This window comes from Coturnix japonica, chromosome 1 (genome assembly GCF_001577835.2).
Source record: "Coturnix japonica isolate 7356 chromosome 1, Coturnix japonica 2.1, whole genome shotgun sequence".
NCBI classification, from domain to species: Eukaryota; Metazoa; Chordata; class Aves; order Galliformes; family Phasianidae; genus Coturnix; species Coturnix japonica.
The window spans coordinates 161,212,228-161,239,679 of NC_029516.1; the positions used below are offsets into that span (position 1 = coordinate 161,212,228).

Consider the following 27,452-nt stretch of genomic DNA (forward strand, 5'->3'; position numbering starts at 1 on the left):
ATAAACATCTCATGGTTTTAAGGCAGAACTCATTTATGAGTTCTTCATTAATGGGATCTGTTAAATGCATTGCAGCAGCCAGTGTTCAAAGTAAATGACTTACACTATACACTGGGCATGCTGTGACAGCCTCTTCTTCCAGCTAAGAAATCCATTAAATTCCTCGGTGTACAGATCACTTGGTTACAGAGAGATTCGTACCTCTAAAGATTAGTTGGACAACACAACAGAGCAGAGACGCAGATTTTATCTTATCTTTTTAAGCCATCAGATTAAATTATTAGCATGATTTTACATACATACCTTTTTTAAGCACTGCTTAATTTAAAGCAGCTTCAAGTGTGCCTTCAGTTAAGCAACAAGCAACTCTTTTACAGCAGAAGAATATAAAAAGTCCCCTCAGCTACGTCCGTAATGCAGCTCTGACACCATCAGGACAAGGACTGAAGGAAAGAGTTGACAAGGACTGAAGGAATGGTGCAAACAGGGAGCCCACAAGCTGACTTCCATGTTCCAATGCAACCCTTGCTAATTTGGAACTGAATGATGATGGAACACTGTTGTTTTATGTTATCATGGTATATCCTGAGGAGAGCCGCAAACTCAAAGGTCCTTGTTATCTTTCCATATGGAAGATCTACCTTCACACAATACCTCACTTATTGCCATTGCCTTGTGAGACCTTGCACGTAAATGACAGAATTCAGATGAACAGATAAGAGATGGTTATGAACAGCTGGTGTGTCACATGGTGGTTTGCACCCGCAGTGGATTTCACAGACCTAAATAAAAAGGTTTAGAACTGGTTTAATTATGCTGGCAGGGCCGCTCTGTGCTGATAGGGCATCAGTCAGCTCTCTTTCTGTGTTTGGCATAGCCAAGGGGCTCTTCATGTGCCTGATGTAATAGGAATTGAGCAACGTGTAGGTGCGTTCACACGCGTTACCGACTGATTGGAGGAGTGAGTCAATACAACACAACAAAATCAAAGAGTTGGATTCTGTTCTCGTTGACACTTACATAATTGAAAGTGATGTAATTTAGGATTCATGCTGCTGTCTGGGAAAACAAAAGCCCAACAAACTGTGCTTAAAAGCCAAACGTAGTCTCATCTTATGAGGAATTATTTAACATCTGAGCAATATTAGGAAAAAAGGAGAGCAATGTCATTCTGCAGTCGCCCCACAGACCTGAGAAACCCCTACAAATACATTCCTTGTCTTCTGTAAATGAAAATCCATCTCTGTGGGAAATCTGATGAATGCTATCACAGATACAAGTAGACTTAGGACACAGTAAGTAGAAACAAAACTGTTCTTATGGAAGGCTTAACACCTTTGGGGAGAACCTAAAAGACTCTTGTCCAGGTGAAAAACAAAATCACATAAAATAATTAATCTGCTCTCCCTCTATTGATTTCACACATGCTGTAAAAATGATATAATCATTAAAACAAACTGGGAATCCTAAGTCTGTGGGCTTGTACAAGGGACAGGTGAGAATTGAAAAGAGCAAAATCTCTTAGTATGGTTTTTTAAAGATGGAAACATTGAAAGTAGGTACATCAGTAATACAAAATTGAATCACAGAATCATAGAATCACAAGGTTGGAATGGACCTACAAGATCATCCAGTCCAATGGTCCTCCCATTACTGTAGCTACAACAAACCACTAAACCATATCTTTTAGCTCCCTATCCAGATGCCTCTTGAACACTGCCAGGGATGGTGACTCCACCATCTCTCTGTGCAGCCATTCCAGTGCCTGATTACTCTTCGAGAGAAAAAGTTCCTTCTTATATCCAGTCTAGACCTCATTTGTTACAACTTGTGGCCATTTCCTCGGTCTGCTTACACACGGGACATGGGAAAACCAGGTAACCTCACACTGCCCAACAATGCACCAAAATCACAACGGTGTGGTTTTCACACACCTTGGGGAGCGGCCATTTTGGCACTCCAGGTGTTGACATCTCACACAGCATCACAGAATTTCCTCCGAATACTAAGAAATTAATCTCACCTGAAAGAAAAATCCACTCCATCACATTGCTGACGGCATCACAGGCTGAAGAACTTTTTATGTTCTGTCCAGCCTTCCATAAAACAAGTTCCAGCTGCGATGCAGAAACACAGCTACATTTTGGGAGACAGCTTCACCCCTTTGACACCACTTACTTCACTTCCAGAGCACATGATTTACAGTCTTTAAATTCAGTTTCCTCTGTTTTTAGGAAAGGTGTAGAGAGTGTTTTTTACAGCTAGCTGAGAAGGGTCGTAAACACGGTGCAGTTAATCAAGCAGCCATGCCACCTGCAAGGACAGTGAGATCAACAGGATGCCCTGGGATGGTGAGAAACTAACCATGGTTTTGTGAACTCGGCAACGGACGTAATTCAGAGACTTGATAACAACAAGCTGCAAAAGATACCTTGGGGATGGTTAGTAATTGGGAAACCAATATGAATGAGCTCCACTTTTGCATAATGTATGAGCTATATCCGTTAATTATAAAGGTACAACGCAGCAAGGAATATAACGAGAATGCTGAATCATTATGTCAAATGACAGGTGTGGTCGTCCTGCTTTTCTCCCGCCGTTTTTGCAACAATTGTGACCCCGACATGGCCTACCAGGAAAGGCATCGCAGCGGCGAAGGTGTTCGGATCCTTAGCAGTGGGGATATGCAGGCCGCCCAGGAAAAGAAGGTCAGGTGCTCTACTGACGCTTACCAGAGTGGCGCTAAGCCGATACGGGCCGACCGACGTCCTTTAAAGGCTGCAACAGGCCGTGCTGACAAATAGGTATGGGAAACGCAAAGCAGTCTATGAATTATTTTCTTGCTTTTTGTTTAAGAAAAAGGTGTCAGGTATTTTCTTGCTTTTTGAAAAGAAAGTGTCAGGTTAAGGGGACAGACTTGCAAAAGGAACTCCCTGAGTTATTTAGCGTAGGGTAATGCTAAGGGTTATTTCAGCAATCCGCTATTTAGTGTATGATCTTGCTGAGTGGTGCTAAATTTGGAGATGCAATTTTTCAGGGAATATTAGATGGGGATAAAACATGCTAAAAAATGGCGGGAAGTGGTGCGTATGGTTTTAAATGATTTGTTGCTACATGCAGATAAAGGAAAGCGGCAGAAAACAAGCGAGTGCTGTGCAGGGGAGGAAATCAGAAATTAAAATGAATTGGCGAGATTGCCCGGTGTCCCTCTCGACTTTGTCACCGTAAAGTTGCCGTCGGCCGCCGAGCCTGACATTGCCGGTGGCTGCGGAGCCGAGTGCCCCGCTCCGTCTCCCTGCACGTCCGTATCAAGACAGCCGCCTGCATCGACCATGGCGCTAAAACAGCGGCCCATCGAACCCCCCTTATAACCATATGAGTTACGCTTGCTCCCTGGGTTCCAAAAGCACAGAGGACCACCCTGGCGGCAGGCAGTCGCGCGGGACGGGCGGGGGGGCTTGGCTGCGCTGTGCTGCGGGCTTGTTTAGAAGGCGGGAGACGTTGAGGCGTATAGCGAAAGCGGGTGCGGAGCAAGGTGGTGTGCCGGGGGGGTATCTCGCCTAAATGTGCAGGCGGTAGGACACACGGCTACTATCATGCTGTTAGATTGGAAGTTGTATAGTCACACAGTGCGGTGCTACGGTACAGTTCAACTTTTGAGTACAAAGCTAGAGCCAGCGAGACAGATACTGGAATTATAATTCTGGAGTATCCAGGTTTTGTTGCCAGTCTGAATTGTCGGGCTATAGCTTAGGTTGATTTTTGTCGCAGCAGCGAACCAATTGGCTATTTAATGCTATTGGGAAGAGATGTGCCAAGCGAGCATTGTGATAGTTAGGACAGTCCCGGAGATCCTTGTCTGAAGATGTCACATTGAAGAACTTTAGGGTGGGTCCTTTCATCGGACGGAGGCCCCTGCTCTTATTAGGACAGGCTAAATGTAGAGAGTCATGTATCTGGCCAGGCAGGCTTATGGATAGATTCAAGGTGCCAGGTGGGCTTGCGTTCTTATAATGGGAATCCAGCAGGCGAGAAATGAGGGCAGTTATTGGAACGTTTCTCTGAAAGGTAGCTGGAAGCCATAAGAGACAGGCTGGATACCAGAGTACACTGAGAGAAAAATGCTAAAACATTGTGCACTTTCAGAATTGTAATGCTACAGGCTCGTGGCAATTCTAAGAGTACTTTGGAGGAGTACTGGACAATAGAAGGAGGCGTTAGACAGATTATCGAGTGTGGCCACGGGGAGCTCAGCTTTCATAGTTGAGGCTATTAAGAGCTAGGGCAGGATAAATCGGCACAGGCTGAGCTCCAGAATCGAAGTGTTGCAGCTCTTGCACCCTTACAAGCGTCTGCGGTAACCAGTGCAGGCCCAAGCACCTCTTTTAAATGTTTCCGGTGCGGCGTTAAGGGACATTTGCGACGGAATTGCCAAGCTGTCGGTGTGTGGTGCCAGAACTGCCGCTCGGACAACCACAACACCGTCACCTGCCGTCGCCGGTGAAGTGAAACCTCCAGCCCAGGGCATAGAAAGAAAGCGGCCGCGACGCCGATACAAGCGCCGTTCCCAGCCAGCGCCGTCCTGCCGCCCCACCAACGTCTCTCGCCGCGTTTCGTCTCTACAGCCACCGCCCTCAGCTAGTCAGCCCACGAGTTTCTGCGCCTCGCCGATCGCCCCTCGTCGTCGCGGCTGCGTCTGTAGCAGCCCGTGTATACGTGGTTAAAGACACGGATGGACCGAAACACGAGGATGTTGTGACCCAGGTCCTGTATGATCCAGAAACGCGAAATCGGACGCATTTTCTCTTGATACTTGTTTGGAGCCAGGACATGACAATTTCCTACAGCGTCTGTGGGATGTCTTAGAAGCAAGGCAGAAAGAAACAATATTAAAGGTTGATGGCTGACCACGTTGCAACACATATAATAATCAGGCTTCCCCATTTGGAATCCCTGCTTGTGAGGCAGTGACGAGCTAAGGAGTTCCAGTGAGAACATAACGGAAGTTCAGTCAGCCTTTACATACATCTTTGGGCTTGCAAAACAGTGTACAGTTGCGCGTAATGACCCCTCACGATTGGGAAAAACTTGTGTTCAGAATGATCCTCTTTTGCGTATGCAATTACGCTGTGTTCAAAGATGCATACTGGCTACATACATTTTGACTGATATCCTTTTGCCTTTCAAATTGGTGACACATCCATGACGTGGCACACGATCATCATGTGTCAGGACAAATGTACTACACGTTCCTGAAATCTTTGGCTGTCTAAATATGCACAGTGTAACTAATAGATACTCATTCTTCTTACGTATTTGCACAGCACATACAGGTGAACACAGTCATGAACCCCGTAAAACACTGGTTATCTTGCTTATGCTGCTATGGGAATCCAACAACTAACAAAAAAACAGAATAAAGGGCCTCGGCATACTACTTAAGGCCACTCAAACTTTCCTCCAAGAAGGGGGTTTAGAACATTACTACAGCATTTCTCCATTCTTCCACTGAACAAGCTATCACTGACACATTTATCAAACACATGAATCCATTCTTATTATTAAACAAAAAAGGGGAATTGGGAGACACATCTACAAGAAATATTATGCAAGGTTTTGCTGTTTGCTTGTGCTGAAGTTTTGAATCGTGTCATTACAGAACACGCTTATGTGGATCATCCTTTTGAGGCTTCACCAGTGCAAAAGGAACAGCCATGGAACTCTAAGTGTTTGGAATATGGCACAGGAACTTTGGGGACTGTTCCTACACTGAAATTTGGGGTCGTGAATATGCTCGTATTTCCACAGGGAGCTGGCCCTATGTGGGTTCCGCATGATATCTTCGGTCTCATCTGAAGGCAGAAATAACATCTCAGCCTTATAGTAATTGTAATTGGTGTGTTTCTTGACTTAGTGGTACTTGCTTTGTACTTGCTGTGTTTATAGATAATATTGAATAGTTTGACATAAGTGTGTGATAGTGATAGAAATAGAGGGAACTGGTTTTAAGCTGCATCTAGGCCGCCCGGAGATTCAGGCTGGACATTAGGAAGTAAATTACTTTTCGAGAAGCAGTACGTCAAGTGCATTGGAATGCACTGCCCCAGGGAGGTGGTGGAGTCCAACCGACCATTGGGAGGTTCAAGAAACGCTTGGAGTGGCACTGGAGGAATATGATTTAGCCAGGAAGTATTGCTGATTGGTGGATCTCGGATGATCTTCTAGGTCTTTTCCAACCTTGATAATTCTGTGATTCTGTGATTTTCTGTTTTACCAATGCAGTCTCAAGATTTAGAGTTTAAAACATTAGCTAGGATGTTGTGTGCTTCTTCTATTTAGTAAATAAATTCAGATGTGTAGTTAAAACAGATTTTGATCTAATCAATGCTCAGAATCTCAGGAATAGTTTTCTTTTAAATGTTTGTACTGTTTTGGTTTATGATTGTTATTAGCCTATTAGTTAGCTTTTCTTAATTTGCCAAAAGACAACCTGGAAAGGAATCCCAGGCAAAGAGATGCCCCTGTATCATAGAACGGATACCTCTTTACATCACTTAATTGGGGATCTGAAAATATATACTGGCATCATTTAGACAAAAGTGCATGTAATAGAACTAAATTTGAAGTTTATTTTGTTTTCAAGCAGGTGGGTTCCACTTGGGCTCTATATCACTACGCACGTGGCAGCGGATTGGGTGTACAACTGGAAGAAATCCTTCAGATTCCCTGAATGCAGGAGAGAATCTGTGATGGGTGAGAGAGGAAATTGCACCTGAAGCAGGGGACGCCCTGCTTGGCACTACTGTCACATCCACCACCAAACATGGCTTGCTGTTTCTCAGGGTCAATAAGTATTAAATGCCCTAGGATACTCTAGTACATTGTGCCTCTTCTAAAATTGGTTCTATTTGACATGCTAATTCCATTTAAATTTGTGCGATCAAATTATCAATTGATTAGCACGGATGAACTCAGTTGGTAGAGCATGTTATGAGCAATCCTAAAAGCATTTTAGCACAAATTTAGTGGTCATTGATAAATCAACTATATTAGAGTATATGAAACATTGAAGACTTTTCCTTGAATCAGTTACGTTAACGACAATGGGACCCTCACGGATTTATTTTCAAGGTTCATGAAACTTCAGGTTGCAGTACAAACAGTTTGTTCTTTTTCCAGTGGTCAATATTTATGTTGTTTATGTTGTATTTGACTTGTCTCTTTTTCATTTTTTAGAGTATTGTCATCGAGGCCTGATTGACGTTATTAATGTTAGGTTAATTATTTAAAGTAGTGTTTGCTATTGCTGGCAGTATTGTAAGAAGAATTCTACAGAGCGTCCGTCATGGATCCAGATGAGAAGTTCACAGAACAGCAGCTACGAAGCAGGATAAAACTACATGAGAACTGATTGAACAAATGAACTGAACTGCTTGTTAAATATGATTAATCGGTCGTTAAATCAAACCCTTTTTCATCCTAAAAGAAAACGGGGGAAATGTAGAGAGTGTTTTTTACAGCTAGCTGAGAAGGGTCGTAAACACGGTGCAGTTAATCAAGCAGCCATGCCACCTGCAAGGACAGTGAGATACCCACAGGATGCCCTGGGAATGGTGGAGAAAACTAACCATGGTTTTGTTGAACTCGGCAAGGGAAGTCATGTTCAGGATGATAACAACGAAGCTGCAAAGATAACTTGGGGATGGTATGTAATTGGGAACCAATGATGAGCTCCACTTTTGCAATATGTATGAGCTAATTATCCATATTATAAAGGTACACGCAGCCAAGGAATAAACGAGAATAGCTGATCATATGTCAATGACAGGTGTGGTCGTCTGCTTTTCTCCCGCCGTTTTGCAACAGAAAGGAAACATTGGGGATAGAGTGGGAATGTAAAACAGGAGCTTTGTGTCAACAAATGAAGATACTGAGAAATTTCTACAAGGCAAATCCTCGCTCTCTATGGCAGAATTTCCCCGTACTGGTCTGTAGAAGTGTACTTTGGCAACAGGGAGTTGGCTTCTCGATAACTACCACTCAGGATATGTAGTCTAGAAGGACGGTCAGACTGCATAGAACCCATCACTGGGGACTGGAAGACTTTCTTCTGCAGCTATTAGAAAAGCACACAGCCTCTCCCTCCACCCCTTCCTTCTCCCAGAGGAATACACCCAGCATAACGTTCGCTCCTTTTTAATTGCGCACACAAAATGACACAAAGAAAAGCCCCAAACAACTGCCTGTCTGTGACAAACACAGTCAAGTTCTGAAAGTTAACCATCTAGAAACAGGCACTACTGAGCACCCTAACCCTGCTCCAGCCTCAAAGTGGCAGGAAGGCAGTGCATCATCGCCAACGAGCCCACACAACAGCACAAGACTTCTTCGCAGCTCAATCCAAACAGACGAACTGATCCAAAAGGGGGATCTTTTATGGGAATTTGCATTTCCTTAGTTCCTGAAAAGATGAAGCCCAACATTTTAGTGTGCTCAAGAAGTAGCAGTGATGTAATGAGTGCATTTTATAAATTCAGACTCTCATAGCAGCGAACAGCAGTGACCCAACTCATCCAGGTATCGCGAAAACTACTTTCAGTTGTCATCCATAAGAACAAGTGATATTTTCAGGTGTGCACTCACACAGACGGACATCCTGGTTTTACCTAAATAGGAAGCAGCTCCCCAGGCAACCAGTTTGACGTAATTCCTATCCATGGAACACTGACCGTGGAAAATTTCAGCCCGGTTGTATCTTCCAACCTGCATTACCTGCTGACACCCAGTGTTACACCGTGCACTGCTGAGGATATTTGTCTATTCACTACTTTTGATGTTTAAAAATTAAGGAATTACTGGAACAAAAATAATTAGAAAGCGCAGTCTTTTGTCAGTTACCATTTGGCTACACGAGGTTTTGCACAATTCACATGACAATCTAGACACTAAACAGCAAGCTAACAGCACTGCAGTGGAGTAATTGCATTGTTTCCTCTGAAGTTAAACTTTCCACAAACAATTGAATTAATATTAATGGTTTCAGTGTTTGTTTCAAACACTGAGGCTAAATTGCAGCCCAGCAAGATGAAAGTATTCTCTTTCAAGTGGAGCATCCGTAACCCCTGAAGGAAGGACAGGATCTGCCAAATGATTTAATGCAACATTCATTCACGTGATTCGTGAGAGCTTTAACATTAAAAAATAAAAAAGCCCAAAGAACTTCTGCTGCCAGAAACATGAGAAAGAAACTTCAGGAAACGTGTCTGGATCTCCTTTAATCCCTGCTTAACAGTAAGACCTGTCCAAGTGTTTGCTATTCAGCCCTTTCCTAAGTTCCATTTCCAGAGACCAAACGGCGGCGCTCCGTAACTCCCCAGTGAAAAGGCACAGGGCACTTCTGGTTCCAAGGATCAACAGGACTTTATGTCAGCATCATGAAAACAAACGATTCTTCTCACCACGTTAACATTAACACAGAAAAACAAAGAGATGGCGTAAAAAACTCGAGAAAATATTATAAGTGAAATGTAGATGAGACCAGAAAGTCTTCACCCAGGCTGCTGTACAAACACACCAGGTGGAAAGTAGGATGACGTGAGAGAACACAAAACTTCGTTCTCAATTCTAAACATAGGGATGATTCGTAAAGGTTTATCAGACGTACCAATGAGACTGTTGTTTGAGGAGACTTTTCTGTTGCCAGTATGCGCTGATGAGCCTTTTCATTTCTTTCTATTTCAGAAGCAGCGATGACATTTGTAACAATAAGTGCAGCTACGGCTGCTTTCTGTACTCAAAACACTACACCCGTGCTCCTGAAGGTACTCCAGGTACAGAATGACTGTCTTAGAGGGACACTTTGTATGCCAGCATAGAGTCAGCCCATTTTACCACAGGAGTTAATTACAAATCCAAATATATGTACATGTATTTTACAGTTTTACAGTAACGCTATAGAAAAATAGAAAATTGATTTATAAAAACAAAATACAATCGTAATTTCACCAGGAAAAAAGCAGCAATATTACACTTGGCTCAAGGGTCACATCCCATTTAACAGTCAGAATTTCCAGCTCATTAAACAGGAAGTTCTCTTGTTTTCTGTCACACTTCCACCAACTATTACTGTGGCGTTATCTTTAATGTATGTCCCCTTCCCCTCACCTCTGAAATGCACTCCACTCACTTATTTCATCATGCCTGCTTTTCAGATTGTCCATTTTGTACAGCCATGTTACTAGGCCAAATTATTACCTGCAAAACTTGATACTGATCAGTTAGACAAGTGACGATCTTCACGCTTTAAGAACATTACATATGAGCAATGTCCCTGCAAGCCACAGAGAACAGCAAAGCACTGCTTGCTTTTAGGCTGTATTGCAAAGATATGTGGAGGAAGAAAATAATGATTTCTTGCAAACAAGTTAATGAAAAATATACCACCCAGAACCATCCACCTAATACTGATACATTTACAGTTGACCTGATCAATGTTTAATACGGAAATACAGATCTGAAATGCGAAGACACTTGCTGCTGAAAAAGAACTCCTTCCCAAAACACATCGGATCCTTCCAATTCACACCCAAGGTTTCCAGCCAGGAAAGAGGCGGCTCAGGTTTTTAGGGTCCATGGCCTGCTGTATGAGCAGATTCACCTGCCCTCCCACGCTGAGCACCGTTCCCTCCTCAACGCCCTTCAGCTTCTCCTGAAGTCTCATCAGAACACGCTCAGCCACCTTGTTAAAGCTCTGGTCATCACTGCAGGCAGAAAAAAGGGAAACAGCAGCACTAGATACAGATCCTGAACAGAACAAGTAATGCTCATCTATAAAACTGCAAAGCACAGCAACAGTGCAGTTGGCAGATCAAAAACAAAGGTAAATCTGGCACCTGGCTTTCCTTTTACACGCTCGTGCATCAGCACCAAGAGTAGAGCTCATGTCAGTCTCATCCTCTGGTCTCTGCTGCAGATATAAAGCTTTCAAGGGGTTCATGGTCCAGTCAAAAAGGGGGTCATAGAGTAGCACCTACAACATAAATAAGCATCCATTTAATTTCAGCTGTTAATTACATCTAGTTCAGTGCCCTAACAGCAAAGGAAATGCTCACTTGATGCTCATGCTAACTATAATATCCATAATATCATGACTTATTGGGGGGGGAGGGGAAAAATTGCTTAAGTGCAACAATAAAACCACATCTGATCATGCCAAGCATCTGTTCTTCATGCTTGACTCAGTTTTGACATTCAGTCCCATCGTAGCAACAGAGGTCTTCTTTTTTCATACATTTCTAGGCACTAAATATCATTATTAATTTTTGATGCACAGTATAGGCTGCTTAAGAGTCGAATTCTTTTCTTTTTGACTTATGCTAAGAGTATTTACTTCAATTGGCAGCACTCATGCAAAGGACACAGCTCTGTGACTAGAAAACAGTCACAGGTATTTTAGATACAGAAGAGGGGAATCTGTTTGTCTGTAACAAGTAGTACCCAGAGAAAATGCAGACTGGGCTTGATTTTACTGAATTAGCATGAATTATCAAATCTGATCAACTATACTGAATGCAAATTCAAGAAAGCAAACGAAAACCACACAAGTGTTTGGTAAAGTAACCTGTAATTGAACCAGAAATTAACCTGTAATTGACCAGAAAGTAACCAGAAAGTACCAGAAAGTAACCTGTAATTGACCAGAAATTGAAGATACTGTGGCAGCTTGCTCTTGGAAAGAATGAAAAAACAGTTACCTCTACGATAGTCAGCAAAGCTTCCTGAGAATTTCTCATCACAGCCATTGTTTTCTCACAGCATCTAGAAAATACTTTACCGTATTATTAAGCAGTCATATGAATAACAGTGTGTGATTTAGAGAGCAGCACTTACATTTGGATATTATCAACAGAAATCTAGGTCTCCCCTCAAGCACTTGGACTATTAAACTTAAGACAACCACAGTGCCAGATCTGCTCTGCTGCCTTCTTGCCCCACACAGTGATGCAATACAGGACCACTCACCTCCTGAAAACTCCTTCGACTCCAGTAATGCCCATTCCATCCACAATGTCCCTAGTTAATCTAAATGGAACAGTCTCTGGTGTGGGAAGGATTTTACCTTGCTCAAAAGCAACTCCTAAATTAAAAGATTAAAAACATATTTAAAATTAAAAAATAAATAAATAAGTAAAGAAAAACTAAGGTTCTCTTAACTTTCCACTTACCCAGATCTATATGCACCAGTTCTGCAGTTTGTTCATCTATCAGGATATTCTGAACGTGTCTGTCTCCAAGTCCAAGGATGTAGCCCACTGAAAGAAAAAGGCAAGTCTTGAAACCATAAGTACATGCCACGAAAACCAAGGAAAACTTTACAACACACTATAAGAATTGCTTTAACACACATCAACAAATTAAGTGAGGTTAATTCTTCCCCCATGTAAACATATGATTCCACTAAATAGCAAAAGCCACTTCATAGATTTCCTATAATACTCTGTCATTTAAATTCTGCTAAACTGTAGATTCACTTGATTTTTCAGCAAAAAAGGGAGTGTATCATAGAATCACAGAATGCTTTGGGCCGGAAGGGACCTCAGAGAGCATCTAGGTCCAATCTCTTCCTGCAGGCAGGTTTGTCAACCACTAAATCAGGCACCAGCTGAGGTGGCCCAGGGCCCCATCCTACCTGGCCTTGAGCAGCTCCAAGGATGGGGCACCCGCAACTCTCTGCGCAGCTGTGTCAGTGCCTCATTGCCCTCTCAGTGAAAAATGTTCCCCTGGCAGCTAATTTCAATCTCCCTTAAGTGTATAAGCAATATGCTAATATCTAAAACAAAGTATATTGTAATGTATACAATATGCTAACCGATATCTTCCAGAGATTCAGTACAGAACTGAGTCACCCAGAAGTAATGCAGAACCTCTGTACATACGCTTCCTTACTGAGGCAGGGAACTCAAAGAAAAATGACAAATTTAACAGTGTAAGGAAAGTAAAAGATTAAAACATTTCAAGGTACAGACGAAATGAAAAAACTCCTAAAGCACAACAGAATTGTTGTTTAAAGACCACCTGAACCTGAACACACAAATACTCTACAATACAAATAAAGAAAGAGGGGAAGGGGAAGAACCAGCAGTTTTACTTAGAAAAATAGTGCTGGTGCTCTTGCTGGCATTTTTTGCCCCCTCCAACCCCCCTTTTCTGACACGTGACTAAACCAGAAATGCCATTACCTCCAAAATGGTAAAACCTTCTCCTTACATAATCTAAAAAGCCATGTTAACAGATCAGTGTGATACCTATAGAAGATGTAGCCACGCTGCGAGTGTACGCCAATCGTTTCTCAAACCACACAGCTGGATCCCGGAACTTTTCCATGCAGAAATAACGAAACACGGGTTGAAAATTGTCACAGACCTTCATGAAGATGTTATATTTCTCTTCAGAATGTTTCTTTTGTGCATCCTTTAAGCATAAAGAAATGTTATCTGTGTTATTGATTGCTTTGGAAGGAGATACATTCCTCTTTTTTACTCTTTCCCCTACCCTACCCCTCCAATGCTGTTCCCACCCCCTTCTCTGAGCTATGAATGAATCTCTTTTAACAGCATGCATTAATACACCCAGCTGTCTGCTTTACCAAGCACTTAAGGAGCTGGACCACTTCATGTTGTCTTCTGGCAATAAAGATAGTAATTCACCTCCACTGCATTCTAACATCATATTCTCTGTGTGGCAGAATATTTTTCTTTAACTATTTTGACTCACCATCATTATCTTCTGGCACTGTAAACCGGAGTAATCATGAGGCCTGTATCTCTTGTGGGCTCCCTTGTCAGTGTTCACAAGGAACTCCCCAATGGGGGTCGTTCCTGAGCACCACTCGAGCACGCCACTCCTCTGAGAAAGGGGAACGACCTGCACAAACAAAACCAGCGCTGCATGGGGGAGAGATACACACACACACACACACACACACCACAACTATCCATCCTGTAGAGCAAAGTGGATGGACTCTGGTATTTGTTTAAAGAGACACAAAAACAAACATACAGCTGACCACAACATATGATCTTCATACAGAAGTAAACACATAATAAAATGAACACCAAGCTTTTCTAGCAAATACCTGCACGTTTTTCTCCTTAGCCCAGAGAACCCTCCACTACATACTTCAATACAACTTAACTACTCTGCGCAGTTTCTACGTTTGGATCAGTCTGCTGGCCTCAGAGAAACAGTCCCAGCCTGTTCCCTTCAATTTCTTTCCTTATGGAAGTCTCCTTATCTAATTATACAACCCTCTCTTTCTTCCTCTTTGTTTCTGTTCCTTTTTAAACATGTAAAACCATGCATGTGTATTGAAAATTATTTTACAAATGCGAATCAAACACCACCTGTGAACTCCTGGACTACTCTGGCACTTCAGATACCTTCCCTGAGAAATTCTGGGACGCACGATTCTCACTTGTCAAAGACAAGAACTTAGACTTCTAGTGTACTTATTCAGGGTTCACCTCCACAGCTACCGCTATAATCCCTAACATATAAAAAAAGGAAATGGAGGAGAAAATTTCTGATGAAATGCTCTTTCTGCATTTACACTTTGAATTTATTGTCGTATTCTCAGTTCCAACAGAAACAGATCCTCAATTCCAATCCCACAGGAACTTCTTGATTCTACTGCAAGGAACTAAGTGGCTAAAATTAACAAGAATTTGTGAACAAACTTGTTTGCTCAAGTTTAATAGCTTACAATTCAAAGGCTGCGAATGACTTAATTTCAGTTATGAGTTCAGATAAAGAAAGCTTTGAACAGTAACGCTACATACAATGAACAGCAGCTTTCTAAGGGTTGGAAATAAAATGGTGTGTGATAATGAATTTATTTCACACTTTAAGGCACAGGGACAGTTTTAACAGCTGTCTGGGAAACTTGATCACAGCCTGAACCTCTGATTAACCATCTGAGGCAAGCAATGAGTCAGCTGCAGGAACACAGGTGAAGGTAATTCAGCTGTGCTACTGGAAAGGGTGGAGCCAAGCTCCACCGAGGCTCCACCTCTTCCAGATCTCATTTATGGGCTGACCAGCACTAAAGCAGGATCTCTTTCTCTGGAGATTGCTCCTTTGTGGAGTTTACTGTGACCTTTCAGCATTGGTGAGCATTTTCCATTTATCATAATTATCTTTCTATTATGATAATCTTTCATACAAAACATCCGTATAACCTCTGCTTATCTAGTGACTGTATAACTATACAATAACATATACATATATATAAATATGGTTTATATTATCAAAAATAGTAAAAAGGTCAAAAAGAGAAGGAAAATATGCTTTATCATTTATCAGCAGTATTTCTTCCTCTGCTACAGCAGTTGCCCAGGGTTACCTTGTATCTTCGGATGGTTAATTTTCTCTTCCTCGTTTCTGTGTTCTGCTGGAGCAACATATTACACATCTGGAAAACCTGCTGCATAACAGCGTCTTGTCTCAGATCATCACGGCCCTTTAAATAAATAAGGAAAAAAGAGTTAAAGAGCACTTTTTTCAGCATCCAACTTCTCGTTCTGCCACTCAGAAACATCATTAACTCAATGAGCTGCCTTTTCCTTTTCACAAATGCTATTCAATTAAGGTTTCAAACAACATGTGTACCTTAAGGTACCCTTTTTTACAGAAGCTGCTTCTCTATATGTAGCAACCTGACATGCAGATGGGTACCATCAGTTGGTACTGCCCTTCTGAGTAGACAGTGTATGGCTGGGGACTCCCATTTCTCCTTAAAACTTTTATAATTATCCAACTCTGAATCACCAATCAGAATTCTCACAGCAGCTCCTGAATGTTTACAAGGGCATCAGGGCCAGGCAGAGTGAAACCAAGGAAATAGCCGCAAGTTGTACCAGAAGAGGTTCAGATTGTGCATAAGAAGGAACTTTTTCTCTCAGAGAGTTGTCAGGCACTGGAATGGCTGCCCAGGGAGATGATGAAGTCACCGTCCCTGGCAGCGTTCAAGAGGCGCCTGGATGAGGAACTATGAGATATGGTTTAGTGGCCTGTGGTAGTAATGGTAATGGGAGGACGGTTGGACTGGATGATCTCGTAGGTCCTTTCCAACCTTGTGGTTCTATGATTCTGAGTTCACTGAGAAATTGTTCAGATATGTGGGTGTCCCCACATGTTTCATGTTGTCTCTGAATCCTAATTATTTTTAGATGGGTGTTTAAAAAAAAAACAAGAGATGGAGTACACAAAATGTTGATGGTTTTTATTCGATGTGTGCTCCAGGCCAGTAATTCACACATGGCTGTGTGAGTCAGCAGGCCTGGTAACAGTTGGGAAGTCTATTTTGTGCTACTGTATATTACATGCATTTTTTGAAGGATATTTACAAAAATATTGAATGTTACAAGATGTTCTGTGATTTCCTTTACTAAAGCATCACTAAAGAGGGAAAACTGAACCATGTAAAGTTAGCTTTTGGCACACAAGTGATACTAGAGAAAAATGACACAGTGATTTAAATATTGCCACAACAACAGACAGAGCCTACCTTCACCAGCTGCCTCCTTTCTTTACCATCGGATCCTACACAATTTATTATTTTTGGCAGATTCAGACCTCCTGCTAAGTGAAATTCTGGCTTAAAAGACCTTACTGTCACCAAATCTTCGTATCTTCCTGTAGGATCCACCTGAAATTATAAAGGGGTTTAACATTAATAGAAGCAATACCTGCATTTGTCTTAGAGAAAATATTAACGAGACATTTGCAAACCACATTTTAAGTATTATTATAAGTGTTCTGTCGTGTACAAGGAAAATACCCCTAAAAGCTACAAAAATATGCTGAGCAGAGGCATGAGAGTGATTCCTGCTTGTTTGCCTCACTGGAACGAACAATGACACAACTTCATCTTGTGCCAGCTAGCATTCTCCCAGAAAATATTCATGTTTGGTTGGAGGACATCAAGCTTACACTAAGCTGCAAACAGATCCCATCTATGATTCTCACACTGTCCCTATCTGTATGATCTGTATCTTCAACCACCCTGAATATCCTTGTGCCACAAAGCAACCCTACTCAGTTACCTGTAAGGAAAGTTGGTTACATTACAGATCTCCTATTATTTCAAATCATTTTAACAGGGGAGGAATAAAAACAAAGAAAATAACAATTTCACCTTACGGATGAGCAACACCTGAGACCAAGAGGGCTCTACAGACACATGTGATTTAGTGTGAGTGGCAGTTTTGGACCTCTGAAATCAAACAACCTCAAACAGTTCCCTGGTCTGTCTGTTCAGCTTCATAGACGCAGCCAGGGGGACTTTAACACAGGGAAGCTTAGCTTCAAATTTCAGATGATTGGCTCAAAAAGCAGTTCCATACTCCTGAAACTGCCAGGTTTCCTAGGCAGAGGAATTATGCCCACATGTTTGGTATCTAAGGATACATGCCAGTACAACCATCAATTTATGCCAATGAGAATGGATCATTCACCACTACTGAATGCTAAAGCATATAAACTAGTCCATCAGGAACAGTAGAAGAGGCAGACCTATTACACCTCACACTTTCTGAACACTGAATGCTGCCCTAGAACTCTGAGCTAGCTCCTACAGAATACTGAGATTCAGATTCCCACGTCTTAACTGTGGTTTAGGGATCTCATCACCCTTTTTGATGATCAAAGAAAAACCAGTGCTAACAGTGGCAAAATCACGTTCATAAAAGAAGCCCCTATCTAGTAAAGCTAAGACTTTGGGTCAGGGTCTTCTATAGGCCTTCTAATGAGAAGTATCTCAGCTGGCATCTCCCACCTCACAGGGAACTATCCCACATAAACTGACTTGTAAAGAACTCAAAAATTTGGTAAAGAGATACACAGTCAGACTGTCATAAAAACTTGAAGGTAATCCTAAGATGTAATATTATAACGTATAATTATTTCAATTTCAGTCACCTTAATTTCCATGGTAGGAACAACAACATCCTGCAGGTTCTTCAGTTTAATAATTGGCTGGTCAGCTGGAATACTTATTCCTCCTGTAATTAAATGGAATTCATACCTTTACATTTGGAATTATAAACATACATTTAAGTTCACAAAAAGTAGCCTACACTGCTTTTGGGATCCAAAATCTCACTGCATTCTTCTGTTCTGAGCTGATGAAGATGACCAGAGGACAACTGGAGCTTTCTGGAGTTTAATACTCACGAAGTCCAAATCTTACCATGTGAACAATTCCTACAACTTTTAATCCAAACTAAATTCTACATTTAGAAAAAGCAGGGCAAGATCATAGAATCACAGAATGACCCAGGTTGGATGAGACCTCAAGGATCATGAAGTTCCAACCCCCCTGCCTGGCAGGGCCACCAAACTTCCACATGTTAGCACACTACCTCCTCTAACAAAATATCAGTATTTAGATTTTTATTTATTGAAGAACATGTATAACCATATATATTCACTACTGAAAATGAAAATCATGAAATCATTTTTTCAAGACTTACCTCTTTGGTTTTTCCAGGGAGTAGCATCAACATTTGCTAATGTGATGTAAGCATCACAAAGCGCTTCTACATCTCTAACCATGTGAGCTCTCCTCTTTCTTATGATGTTGATTATATTTCTAGCAGCCTCCATTCTGTCCTTAAATATAAAAATCAGGTATTGCAAATGGCACTTTGTTCAATTAAAGATGCACAATATCATGCAGCTACTTATGTACAACTGAGATAAATTGTACGAAAACACAGAAAATTGCAGTAACTGACAGCTCGTTTGATATGAGCTTTTTATCTCTCAGATAAAGAGAAAAACTGAATATTATTGAGGGCAGAAATGGAGCAAATCTGTCCAGTCAAAGTGCAAGAAAACTGCAAAAATTCATCAAAAAAAAAAAGGGACAGGTGGTTTCGGATGTTCTTTCCTCATCTTCCTGCTTCCATTGCTTACTCCCAAATGAAGCAGAAGCCTGAATACAAGGGAAGAAATATGACCACGTGTCCTCCCTCCTGTACCTAACGCTGTCACGACTTAGTTATGCCTACTCCTACAGGTGGGATGACAAAAGAAAAGAAAGACACATACAAATGTGGTGAAAATTTCTATCAGGCAAGGGGTAAGTGGGTAATGACAAACAATCATGCCAGATTATAGTGAAGGGGGAAAGAAGGGCCATTAATCCAGACATGAGTTGATTCCATAGGCCGGTACCAGCTAAAATTAAGTAATCACAAGATTAGTATGAAGCTGCAGTTCTGTATTACAAATCATCATGACTTTTAACACTGACGTCATAGAAAGAAACAAAAGTACACTATGTAAGGCTAAACACTTCGAACAGATGTTACCACTTAAAGCAGAAAGATGCTCCATTCTGCATATACTTACAACAACAGATGTACTCAAGCACCTACCTAAATAACATAAAGGACATCTATCACAAAATGCTATGCAATAACTGGGGGGTATTTGTTGCAGGAAATGTTAACCTTGCTTTATTCAGCCTTAATAAGAACCTATTTCAACATGAATTATCAATTCACACACGAAGTTGTACTGTCACAAAAAAGTACCTTTTTCCTCTCAGTTTTTCTTAACAAAAGTCAGCTGCTGAGTTCTACAATAAAATATTCCTTAAAACAAATAACAGAGATAGAATATTTATTACAGGACTGAATGTGACTAATTGAATTTTTCATACTTACCACATCAAGCTGTGAAATTTCTTTTGGTGCATTTTTTATTAACTTATTTATTCTTTTTGCATCTGTTTTTGTCAGGAGCTCATCTTTGTTAGCATTTGCCAAGGCCAGTATGATAAACAAAGAGTGATGTGGGTGATCCAATGAAATCCTAGACATCAGCTGTCAGGGAAAAACAGAAAGATTCCATTACTGAAAAGCATACAGAAGAAAGAAAATTAATTAACAGCATTAGTTTTTTAAGCTTCTAAAACTCTCCATGAGAAATAAAGAATAGGGATAGGAAGACATTACCTCCACAATTGTAATGAATTCATAATGCATTTCTATATCTGCATAAGACTAGTTTTATACAACAACAAAACCAACAGCGTAGTGATGTAAGAATCCCCAATCTTCTCCCTTGTAGATCCCTCCCCATACTGAGTTTGCATCACTCATTTCAGTCAGCACTTATCACGTCCATAACTCACTGGGCTACGACTGCACAAAGGAAGATGCATATTGTTGAGGAGAATTTACCATGACGCCAATCAAAATATCTTGAGAAACAAAAAAGATGAATTACATTATTCAGAACTTCGTGAAATCCTAGACCACCCATCATCTTGGTTCCCATTCGAGCAGCCAGCTGGTACATCAGTGGCAAAAACTTGTAAGAAGGGATTTTCTCTGCATTTTTCTGTAGTGGAGAAAATGCAGTTAAAAAGTTGCATTAAACAACATGAAGTATTGTAATCATCAAATACCAGGGAAGAGGGAGACATCTTGGTTTTGCTTGTTATATTTAAATAGAGTAATTATTGCTGTATGATGATATGGCAATCCAGTGAGTACCACAGCACCTTGGTTCATGTTCCTTGGTGACAAACAGTATTTGCTGTTCTATTAGAGTAGAGCTTAGACACATTAGTTCAGAATACCCCCAAATCTAGATTTACTAATTAAAAAAAAACTTAAAACTTACAATCTAGCTTAAAACAATAAATAATTGGGTGTTAAAAATACAATTAAAGGAAAACTTACTGTTCTTCAAAGTTATCTGTAAGACAACATGAAGCAACAAATTCTGCAGGTATAGATTGAGATCATTCATGTAAGAATGAAGAGATAACCTGCATCACTGCAGAAATTACAGAACCAACCAGAAAACAACCTTAGCAGTCCTTGGTTGCTGTGTTTTACAGATAGCCTAAATGAACATCCTTTCATCCCGAAGTATGTACAGTACATATCTCTAGAACAACATACTCACAGATGTTGAAGAAAGAAAGACATAAGTAGTACACAAGATATGCAAGAAGCAACATTGGCAACAGTGAAGGATCATTGGATATGTTTCATCCTACAGACTTGTCAAATTAAAATGCTTCATTAAGTTGAAATAAAATTAAAATGCAGTGAGAATGACAGCTGTCACTGATAAGCAACTCACTGATGAGCAATAATGACCAGAAAAGGCAAGTTTTGATGGAAAAGTTAAGGAAATACAAAGAGAAGCACACAGCACAGCATGATTCATCTTCTAGAAACAGGAACAGAAGAAAGATGGATAATGAACTTTGAAGCATAATAAGGAAAAACAGTGGGAGACGTACCTTCATCATCTCATTGACTCTGTCAACTCCAGAATTTTCAAGCCACAGGGAACAGAGTCGGAAGATCCACATATCATGTTCCTCTCCACTTAGCAGACAGCTGATATAGTTCTCCACTGCTTTGCACAAGAAACGCTGGCGATCCTCAGTTAGAGCATGGATGGCACATTCATCCAGCTCAAGCTCTCGCTGAACCTTCACTGTATATCTATGTGAACAAACATTGTTTTTAAACAAGAAATTAATTCTCAATTAACTGACTGGGCTGCCCCTAGGTCTGCTGCTTACCAATTCAACTTTTTTTTTACAGGTAGTGAGGATTACAGATTCAGCCACTGCTGTAGAGATGAGAGCCATGCTGTACCACTTGCCCAGATGGATAGAGAATTAGAAAATATGAAACCTTTAATGGCTCTGAAGTAACCACCTCTCAGTTTGAATGCTCACCTATTGGTCTGAACTCTACGCTCCCTCAGGAGGCCAACCTCCTCCTTGGCCTTCTTCAGTAATGCCTGCTTATTTTCAAACTCTGAGGATTTCATGTAATTCTCAATTCGCTGGTACTGATTATCAGAGAAACGAGCCAAAGACAGGAAAGCCTTTGTCTTTCCTTTCTTCAGTTCATCACTGTTCTCTCCACGGTGGCTTGCAGCAATTTCCACAGCCTAAAAGCAAAGTTAATGAGATACATAGTTGGCTACTGCACAGTACCTGACCAAACTACTATAACAGAATGGAAAGGACTCCTGGAGGTTGTCTTATCCAAACCCTTCAATCAGGGTTCAAGCAGGGCCATGTGCCTGTCTGAACTAACGGTGTTAGTTAAGGATGCCTCTGATTGAATATATATACATACAAAATAAAATCTATCAGGATACTTCTGCAACACAATCTATTTTTAGTGTAACTATGCATGAAGTTACAAAATACTTTACAACAGCATTATCTCAAAGACTGAGCATTGCAAAGACTGAACGCACCTTCTCTAAGTATTTCTGCATGATGACCGTAGGGTTTTCCAAACATGTTTCTGCTAACCAGGTTCCGCATAGCCTCAGACACTCTGTATACATCAATTTTAGGCGAGGATCATTCTCTACCTTTATGAAAGCAAATTTGGGGAGAAAAAAGAAGAAAAAAAGAAGGCATTGAATGAAAAAAAACACAGACATATTAGGTAGACAATTTAAAAAGTTTTTAACTCCTCTAAACATAATTCAGTCACTTAAGCCTATTACATGCAATGCATCTACACTGTCATTTACTCTCCATATATATAGCAGTCAATGACTTAAATCACATCAGAACAGTACATACTTTAAAGTATCTGACTGATCGAACAATGCAAAGCACAATAAAATAATAACAAAAATGAATAAAAATGAAATGAATTCAGATTGTGATAATATATAATTCTTCTAATATACCCATTTAATTTGAATGACCACTGTGCACAATGTAGGGAAGATCAGGTGTTGTGATAACTATATGTGGCAGGACAAGTTTCCACAATAGTATAGGATACATATTAAGGACCACCTGACTGAGATGACAACACTGACTGTAACAAGCTGATGAGTATCACAGACTGTGTATATCACTACACAATAAGGACAAAGGATAAAACAAAGGATAAAACAAAGGATAAAATCTTTATCTTGTAACAAAAGATGTACAGTATTCCCAACATAATATACTTAAATAGTTCTGCTTGCATATTATTCCATTTAATAACTGGCGCAGAACAAGAAGATATACTTCTATCAGACTACATTGTACAAAACGTTCGCTTCCTTTAATGATGGGAAATTTATATTAATTGATGCCTGAATTTAAATAGCTATAAATCGCACAGTGGTGGCACTGGAAGCTGAATAATGAATTCTGACACTTGCCACTCCTGTGGATTCCCTTTGAAATCCCTCGTTACAATTTGCTAGTACAGATCTTTTTCTTCCTTCCCACATCTAGAAACTGAAAAGTCGATTTTGTAATATTGCAGACAGCCTTCTTTTTTTTTATTCTGAGAGAAAAGCACAGATCTGATTTTAAATAAGTTAATTTCCATTAGATCTCACATTATATAGCACGTACCTGAAACCAATTTGCATCTAATTTTTTTATCAACTCTTTCAGAATGTTCAGTGCAAGGCTCTCTTCCTTTTTTGCCCAGAAAACCTGAGCTTCTTCTAGTTGCCATTCAGAAACCCCATATTGTGTTGGGTTGTGTTGTTTGATCTGAAACATAGCTCTTTCTGGAAGCTGGGGAAAAAAAAAAAGAGTTAATCATCAATTCTTTAGGCCAAATACATGGATCTTATAGCAAGTTTTGTTTCTATGCTTCATCTTAATTTGTTCTCAATGTGCAGCATATTCTATCTAATGCTAAGTATATATATATATTGAGGGAAGAGACAAAGCAACAAAGCAATCTTTCCACAAACTTGAACAAAATCCCAACTTGCAACAAAAACAAATACAGAATTGAACTTCACAAACTCCCAAATTAAAAAACAACATGAATGTTTTACGTGTCACACAGTCTGAAAGGCCCCAAAGTTGTACATGACCTACAACACTGAAAAGACTGGAATGACAGTGTTTTCAGGAACACATTGGCTCGGTATGTCAGGAGCTTTTAAACCCTCCCAGGCATAACATCTCAATTTTAATCTTTTTTTTCCCTATAACTCAAAATGGAAGTAAAAAACAGGCACTTCTATTTAGGCTCATACAGGACACTCCTCAGCAAAGTGTAAGAAGCTGGGTAGGTAAAAGATTTAAAAAAAAAAACATTAAGAAGATAATTTCTCAAACAGTTCTAGAGGCTCCGAGTAAACAGCTCTATTTTATGAAGTCGAAGACTTCTACTAGTTAAACACTATTCACTGACAGAGTTAGAAACATTCTGAAGGCAAATTTTAATGTACTTCCCCATACCAGTTAGTCACTTTCACAGGTTACGTATTTAGCAGGAACTACTTCCTACAGAAATGTCCTACATTCAAGGATACAGATGCTCTATAAATTATGGCTGAGTTACTATTCCAGATGCGGTGGCTACAATGAGCCACAGTTGACTCTGGATCTTAAATGTTTTCAGCATGAGCAGCTACAGAAACCACCATTACTGCAAATCCCATTAAACCATTCACAGAGATATTTCACACAGTACAATGGTGCTGCCAGGATATAAATCCTCAAAGATAGCACTAAATAAACAGATGCAATAGTGTTCTTTCAGCGGCCTTAATCTGGAAAACCAGAACAATATTGTGCAAGTGAAAATGGATATATAAAACTCTACAAAAGAAAAGGAGACAGAAGAGAATTCCTTAATAAAAAAATCATTTTAGTATTATCTTCTTCAGGAAGTGGCTTATGGCTGTGAGCAAAAATTAGAAAATATGCCAATAAATACACTGAGTAAGTTATACAAATTTTAAGCCACCAAAAAATCAACTCATTGAATGAACTTAGAATACAGTTTAGAGCTGTTGAAAAATCAGCTTATTTTACAAACTGAAAAACAACCCACTCATCACTAACTTTACCTGGGTATTATTAGCAGTTCTCGCCAATTTAGAGAGCTCCACGAGATGTCTGGTGAGAATGTCTTTAATACATTCTCTTTTGGTACTTTCATTCTCCTTTTCAAGCAAGATCTCCAAAATTACAGTGCGCAGAGCCATGATGGGTTCCTGGAAATGGAAGTCACTGTCCTCAAGAAGCTGGGACTGTCTCTGCCATTTCAAATAAATATCATTCAGTTGTTGAGTTGTAGCAGGTCTGCAGTCATTACCAAAATGGAAAAGACCTGTTGTTAATTCTTGTTCTAAATACTTCTGAAATGCAAAATGAGTAACAACTGCAAAGTTCACAATCTACAGTTCAAAACCAAGAAACGGCCCATAAAACCCCACTGTAAATACTGTTGATTAAGTTGTTTTGAAAACTATCAGCAAAGGCAATCACATGCACACAGTCACTGGACTACTTGAAGAACTCCCATTTTGCTCCACAGGTCACACACAGATTAAAATAAGAATAAATTCAAATTCTGTGACATTGCAGCAGTATAGGTTTTCACTGCATGTATGATTTTCTAAGTTCATTAAGTGTGAATACAAAGGTTCTTAGTAATCCCAGCACACCAAGTCACAGTAGAATGTCTGTAAACAACCAAACTGATACAACTACGGCAGAAAAAAGTGTGATATTAATGGCACTATTAAAAAGCAATTTTAACAATTTATCTGGAATGCTGATGGCAATACTGGACCATGACAAAAGTGGTTCGAATTGAAGCAAATTTCAATAGAATCACAGGGAGAGAATACTCGGTTATTTCAGCAGACCAGAAGCTGGGAGGCACTGCTGCTGCCCTGAGGTGCACCACGGAACGCAAAACAGAGGAAAGAAAATAGTTACATTAAAATACAATATGGGCACAGTACCAAATAGTTAAAACTAGACCAGAAAACTGGAAACAGAAAGTATCTGCATTTGTGTTCCCATTCTAAAGCTAACATCCATAACTTATTAAGGTGGAATGTGAAAAGTTAAGGAATAAAATTTGGTGAGGTCATTTTATTTGTGTACCAAACCTGATTATCAAATTTCAGAAAATTGAAAAAGCAGAACAAAACAAAGCTTTAAAGGTACCTGGAAAATAGAAGACCTATATTTTCCAGCTCTCCAATGAGCTGCAATCTGCAAAGACTTGGATATAATGTATACACAGACTCGAGACTGCCTTTGCACAGCTCTTCTACTTCATTCACCCTGTGGATGTAACAGAGAAATACCAATATACATATATAAATATATATTTTTTGTAACAGTTTTAAATATCTACAAAGAATTCCAAATAACCCATGACATTTCAATGCAGTGAACAGAAATTAAACAGCAAGTATAATTTTGCAGTACCATCTAAGTTAAGAAAAAAACAAAGAAGTTTGACAATAAATAAAATATGAAAAATATAAACAAAGCATATGAAATAGATGACCCCAAAAAAACAGTCAGAATCTAAATCTATTTCAGAGGACTGCTAAATAAAGGATGCATGCTACAGGAAAAATATCTCTAATTAACACTCAAATTACATACGCACAAGTTAAAAACACAGAAATTTACAGTCCAGAAGAACTAATTCTATTCTATGAATGAGTATTAATTTAAAGCCACAGAACCCTGTGATAGTTTTTACAAAGAACCTGTGGCTACAAACACAGACACACGCACATATATTCTCTCCATCTTTTTTTTTTTCTTTTGTTTTTACCTGGCAACCTTAAGAGTGTCATAAAAGGTAGAAAATTCTTTATCTCGTAAAGACTGAAGAGCATCGTACAATGATTCATGGTACCCTGATCCGCCTGTCTCATTCCTTTAAAAATACAAAACAAAAATAACATAAAATTAAGGGAAAACTCTGCAAAGGAGTCAACTTTGTCTTTAGGATGAATATTCTGTGAGAACATTATCTGTGGCTGGGTGAACTGCTGTTTCACATTACAAAAAATTATAATGTAACCTTCTCAATTCTCAAAAACAGCGGAGTTCATATTATATTCACAGCACTATACAAAACTGGGAATGCCTGATTGACTGGGCAGCCTGGTCTGGTGGTTGGTGACCCTGCACATAGCAGGGGGGTTGAAACTAGATGATCCTTTTCAACCCAGGCCATTCTATGATTCTATGAAAAGGACAATCACTTCCCCAGTTTTACTGGCCACACTATTTCTGATACAAGCCAGGATGCAATTAGCCTAATTAGGCTAATTATATTCTAAAATCTTCTGTTTGCTTGGAAATGAAACTACTGTCTTCCAGTCAAGAAACTGAAAAAGTAAGTTGATTTACTTGACAGATGAGATGTTGTCCCACTGCATATTCCTCCATGCTGCCTGGTAGCGTATTTCCTGTAGCTCTGCACACCACTCAGTGTTTTCATGTTCCAGTCCTTTTAAATACATGGAAAGAGTGTGGCAAAGCCCAAAATTCTGCAAAGCCTGCAATTAACAAAGTTAATTTGTCTTACTTTATATAGTTTGGCTACCTACAACAACAGAGGATCTTGATAACCAAGGAGGCCTCTTTAAGTCCTAAAAAAACC

General features: G+C 40.0%; 1 protein-coding gene across 1 annotated transcript in view; it reads right to left on the bottom strand.

Annotated features, from left to right (window-relative positions):
• Positions 1–8,870: 8,870 nt before the first annotated feature.
• Positions 8,871–27,452, bottom strand: part of ATM (ATM serine/threonine kinase) — a 49,957-nt gene continuing 31,375 nt past the window's right edge. The window contains exons 43-63 of the mRNA XM_015852238.2: positions 27,200–27,348; positions 26,616–26,720; positions 25,991–26,110; positions 24,880–25,114; positions 23,420–23,587; positions 22,306–22,425; positions 21,773–21,990; positions 21,326–21,533; positions 20,296–20,409; positions 19,731–19,889; positions 18,531–18,669; positions 17,977–18,059; positions 16,565–16,705; positions 15,401–15,517; positions 13,774–13,923; positions 13,305–13,470; positions 12,225–12,311; positions 12,022–12,136; positions 11,754–11,817; positions 10,893–11,029; positions 8,871–10,760 (exon numbers count right to left, since the gene is read on the bottom strand). Of these exons, the coding sequence (XP_015707724.1) occupies positions 10,580–10,760; positions 10,893–11,029; positions 11,754–11,817; positions 12,022–12,136; positions 12,225–12,311; positions 13,305–13,470; positions 13,774–13,923; positions 15,401–15,517; positions 16,565–16,705; positions 17,977–18,059; positions 18,531–18,669; positions 19,731–19,889; positions 20,296–20,409; positions 21,326–21,533; positions 21,773–21,990; positions 22,306–22,425; positions 23,420–23,587; positions 24,880–25,114; positions 25,991–26,110; positions 26,616–26,720; positions 27,200–27,348 (2,976 nt within the window). The 3' untranslated portion in view covers positions 8,871–10,579. The remainder of the gene's footprint in view (positions 10,761–10,892; positions 11,030–11,753; positions 11,818–12,021; positions 12,137–12,224; positions 12,312–13,304; positions 13,471–13,773; positions 13,924–15,400; positions 15,518–16,564; positions 16,706–17,976; positions 18,060–18,530; positions 18,670–19,730; positions 19,890–20,295; positions 20,410–21,325; positions 21,534–21,772; positions 21,991–22,305; positions 22,426–23,419; positions 23,588–24,879; positions 25,115–25,990; positions 26,111–26,615; positions 26,721–27,199; positions 27,349–27,452) is intronic.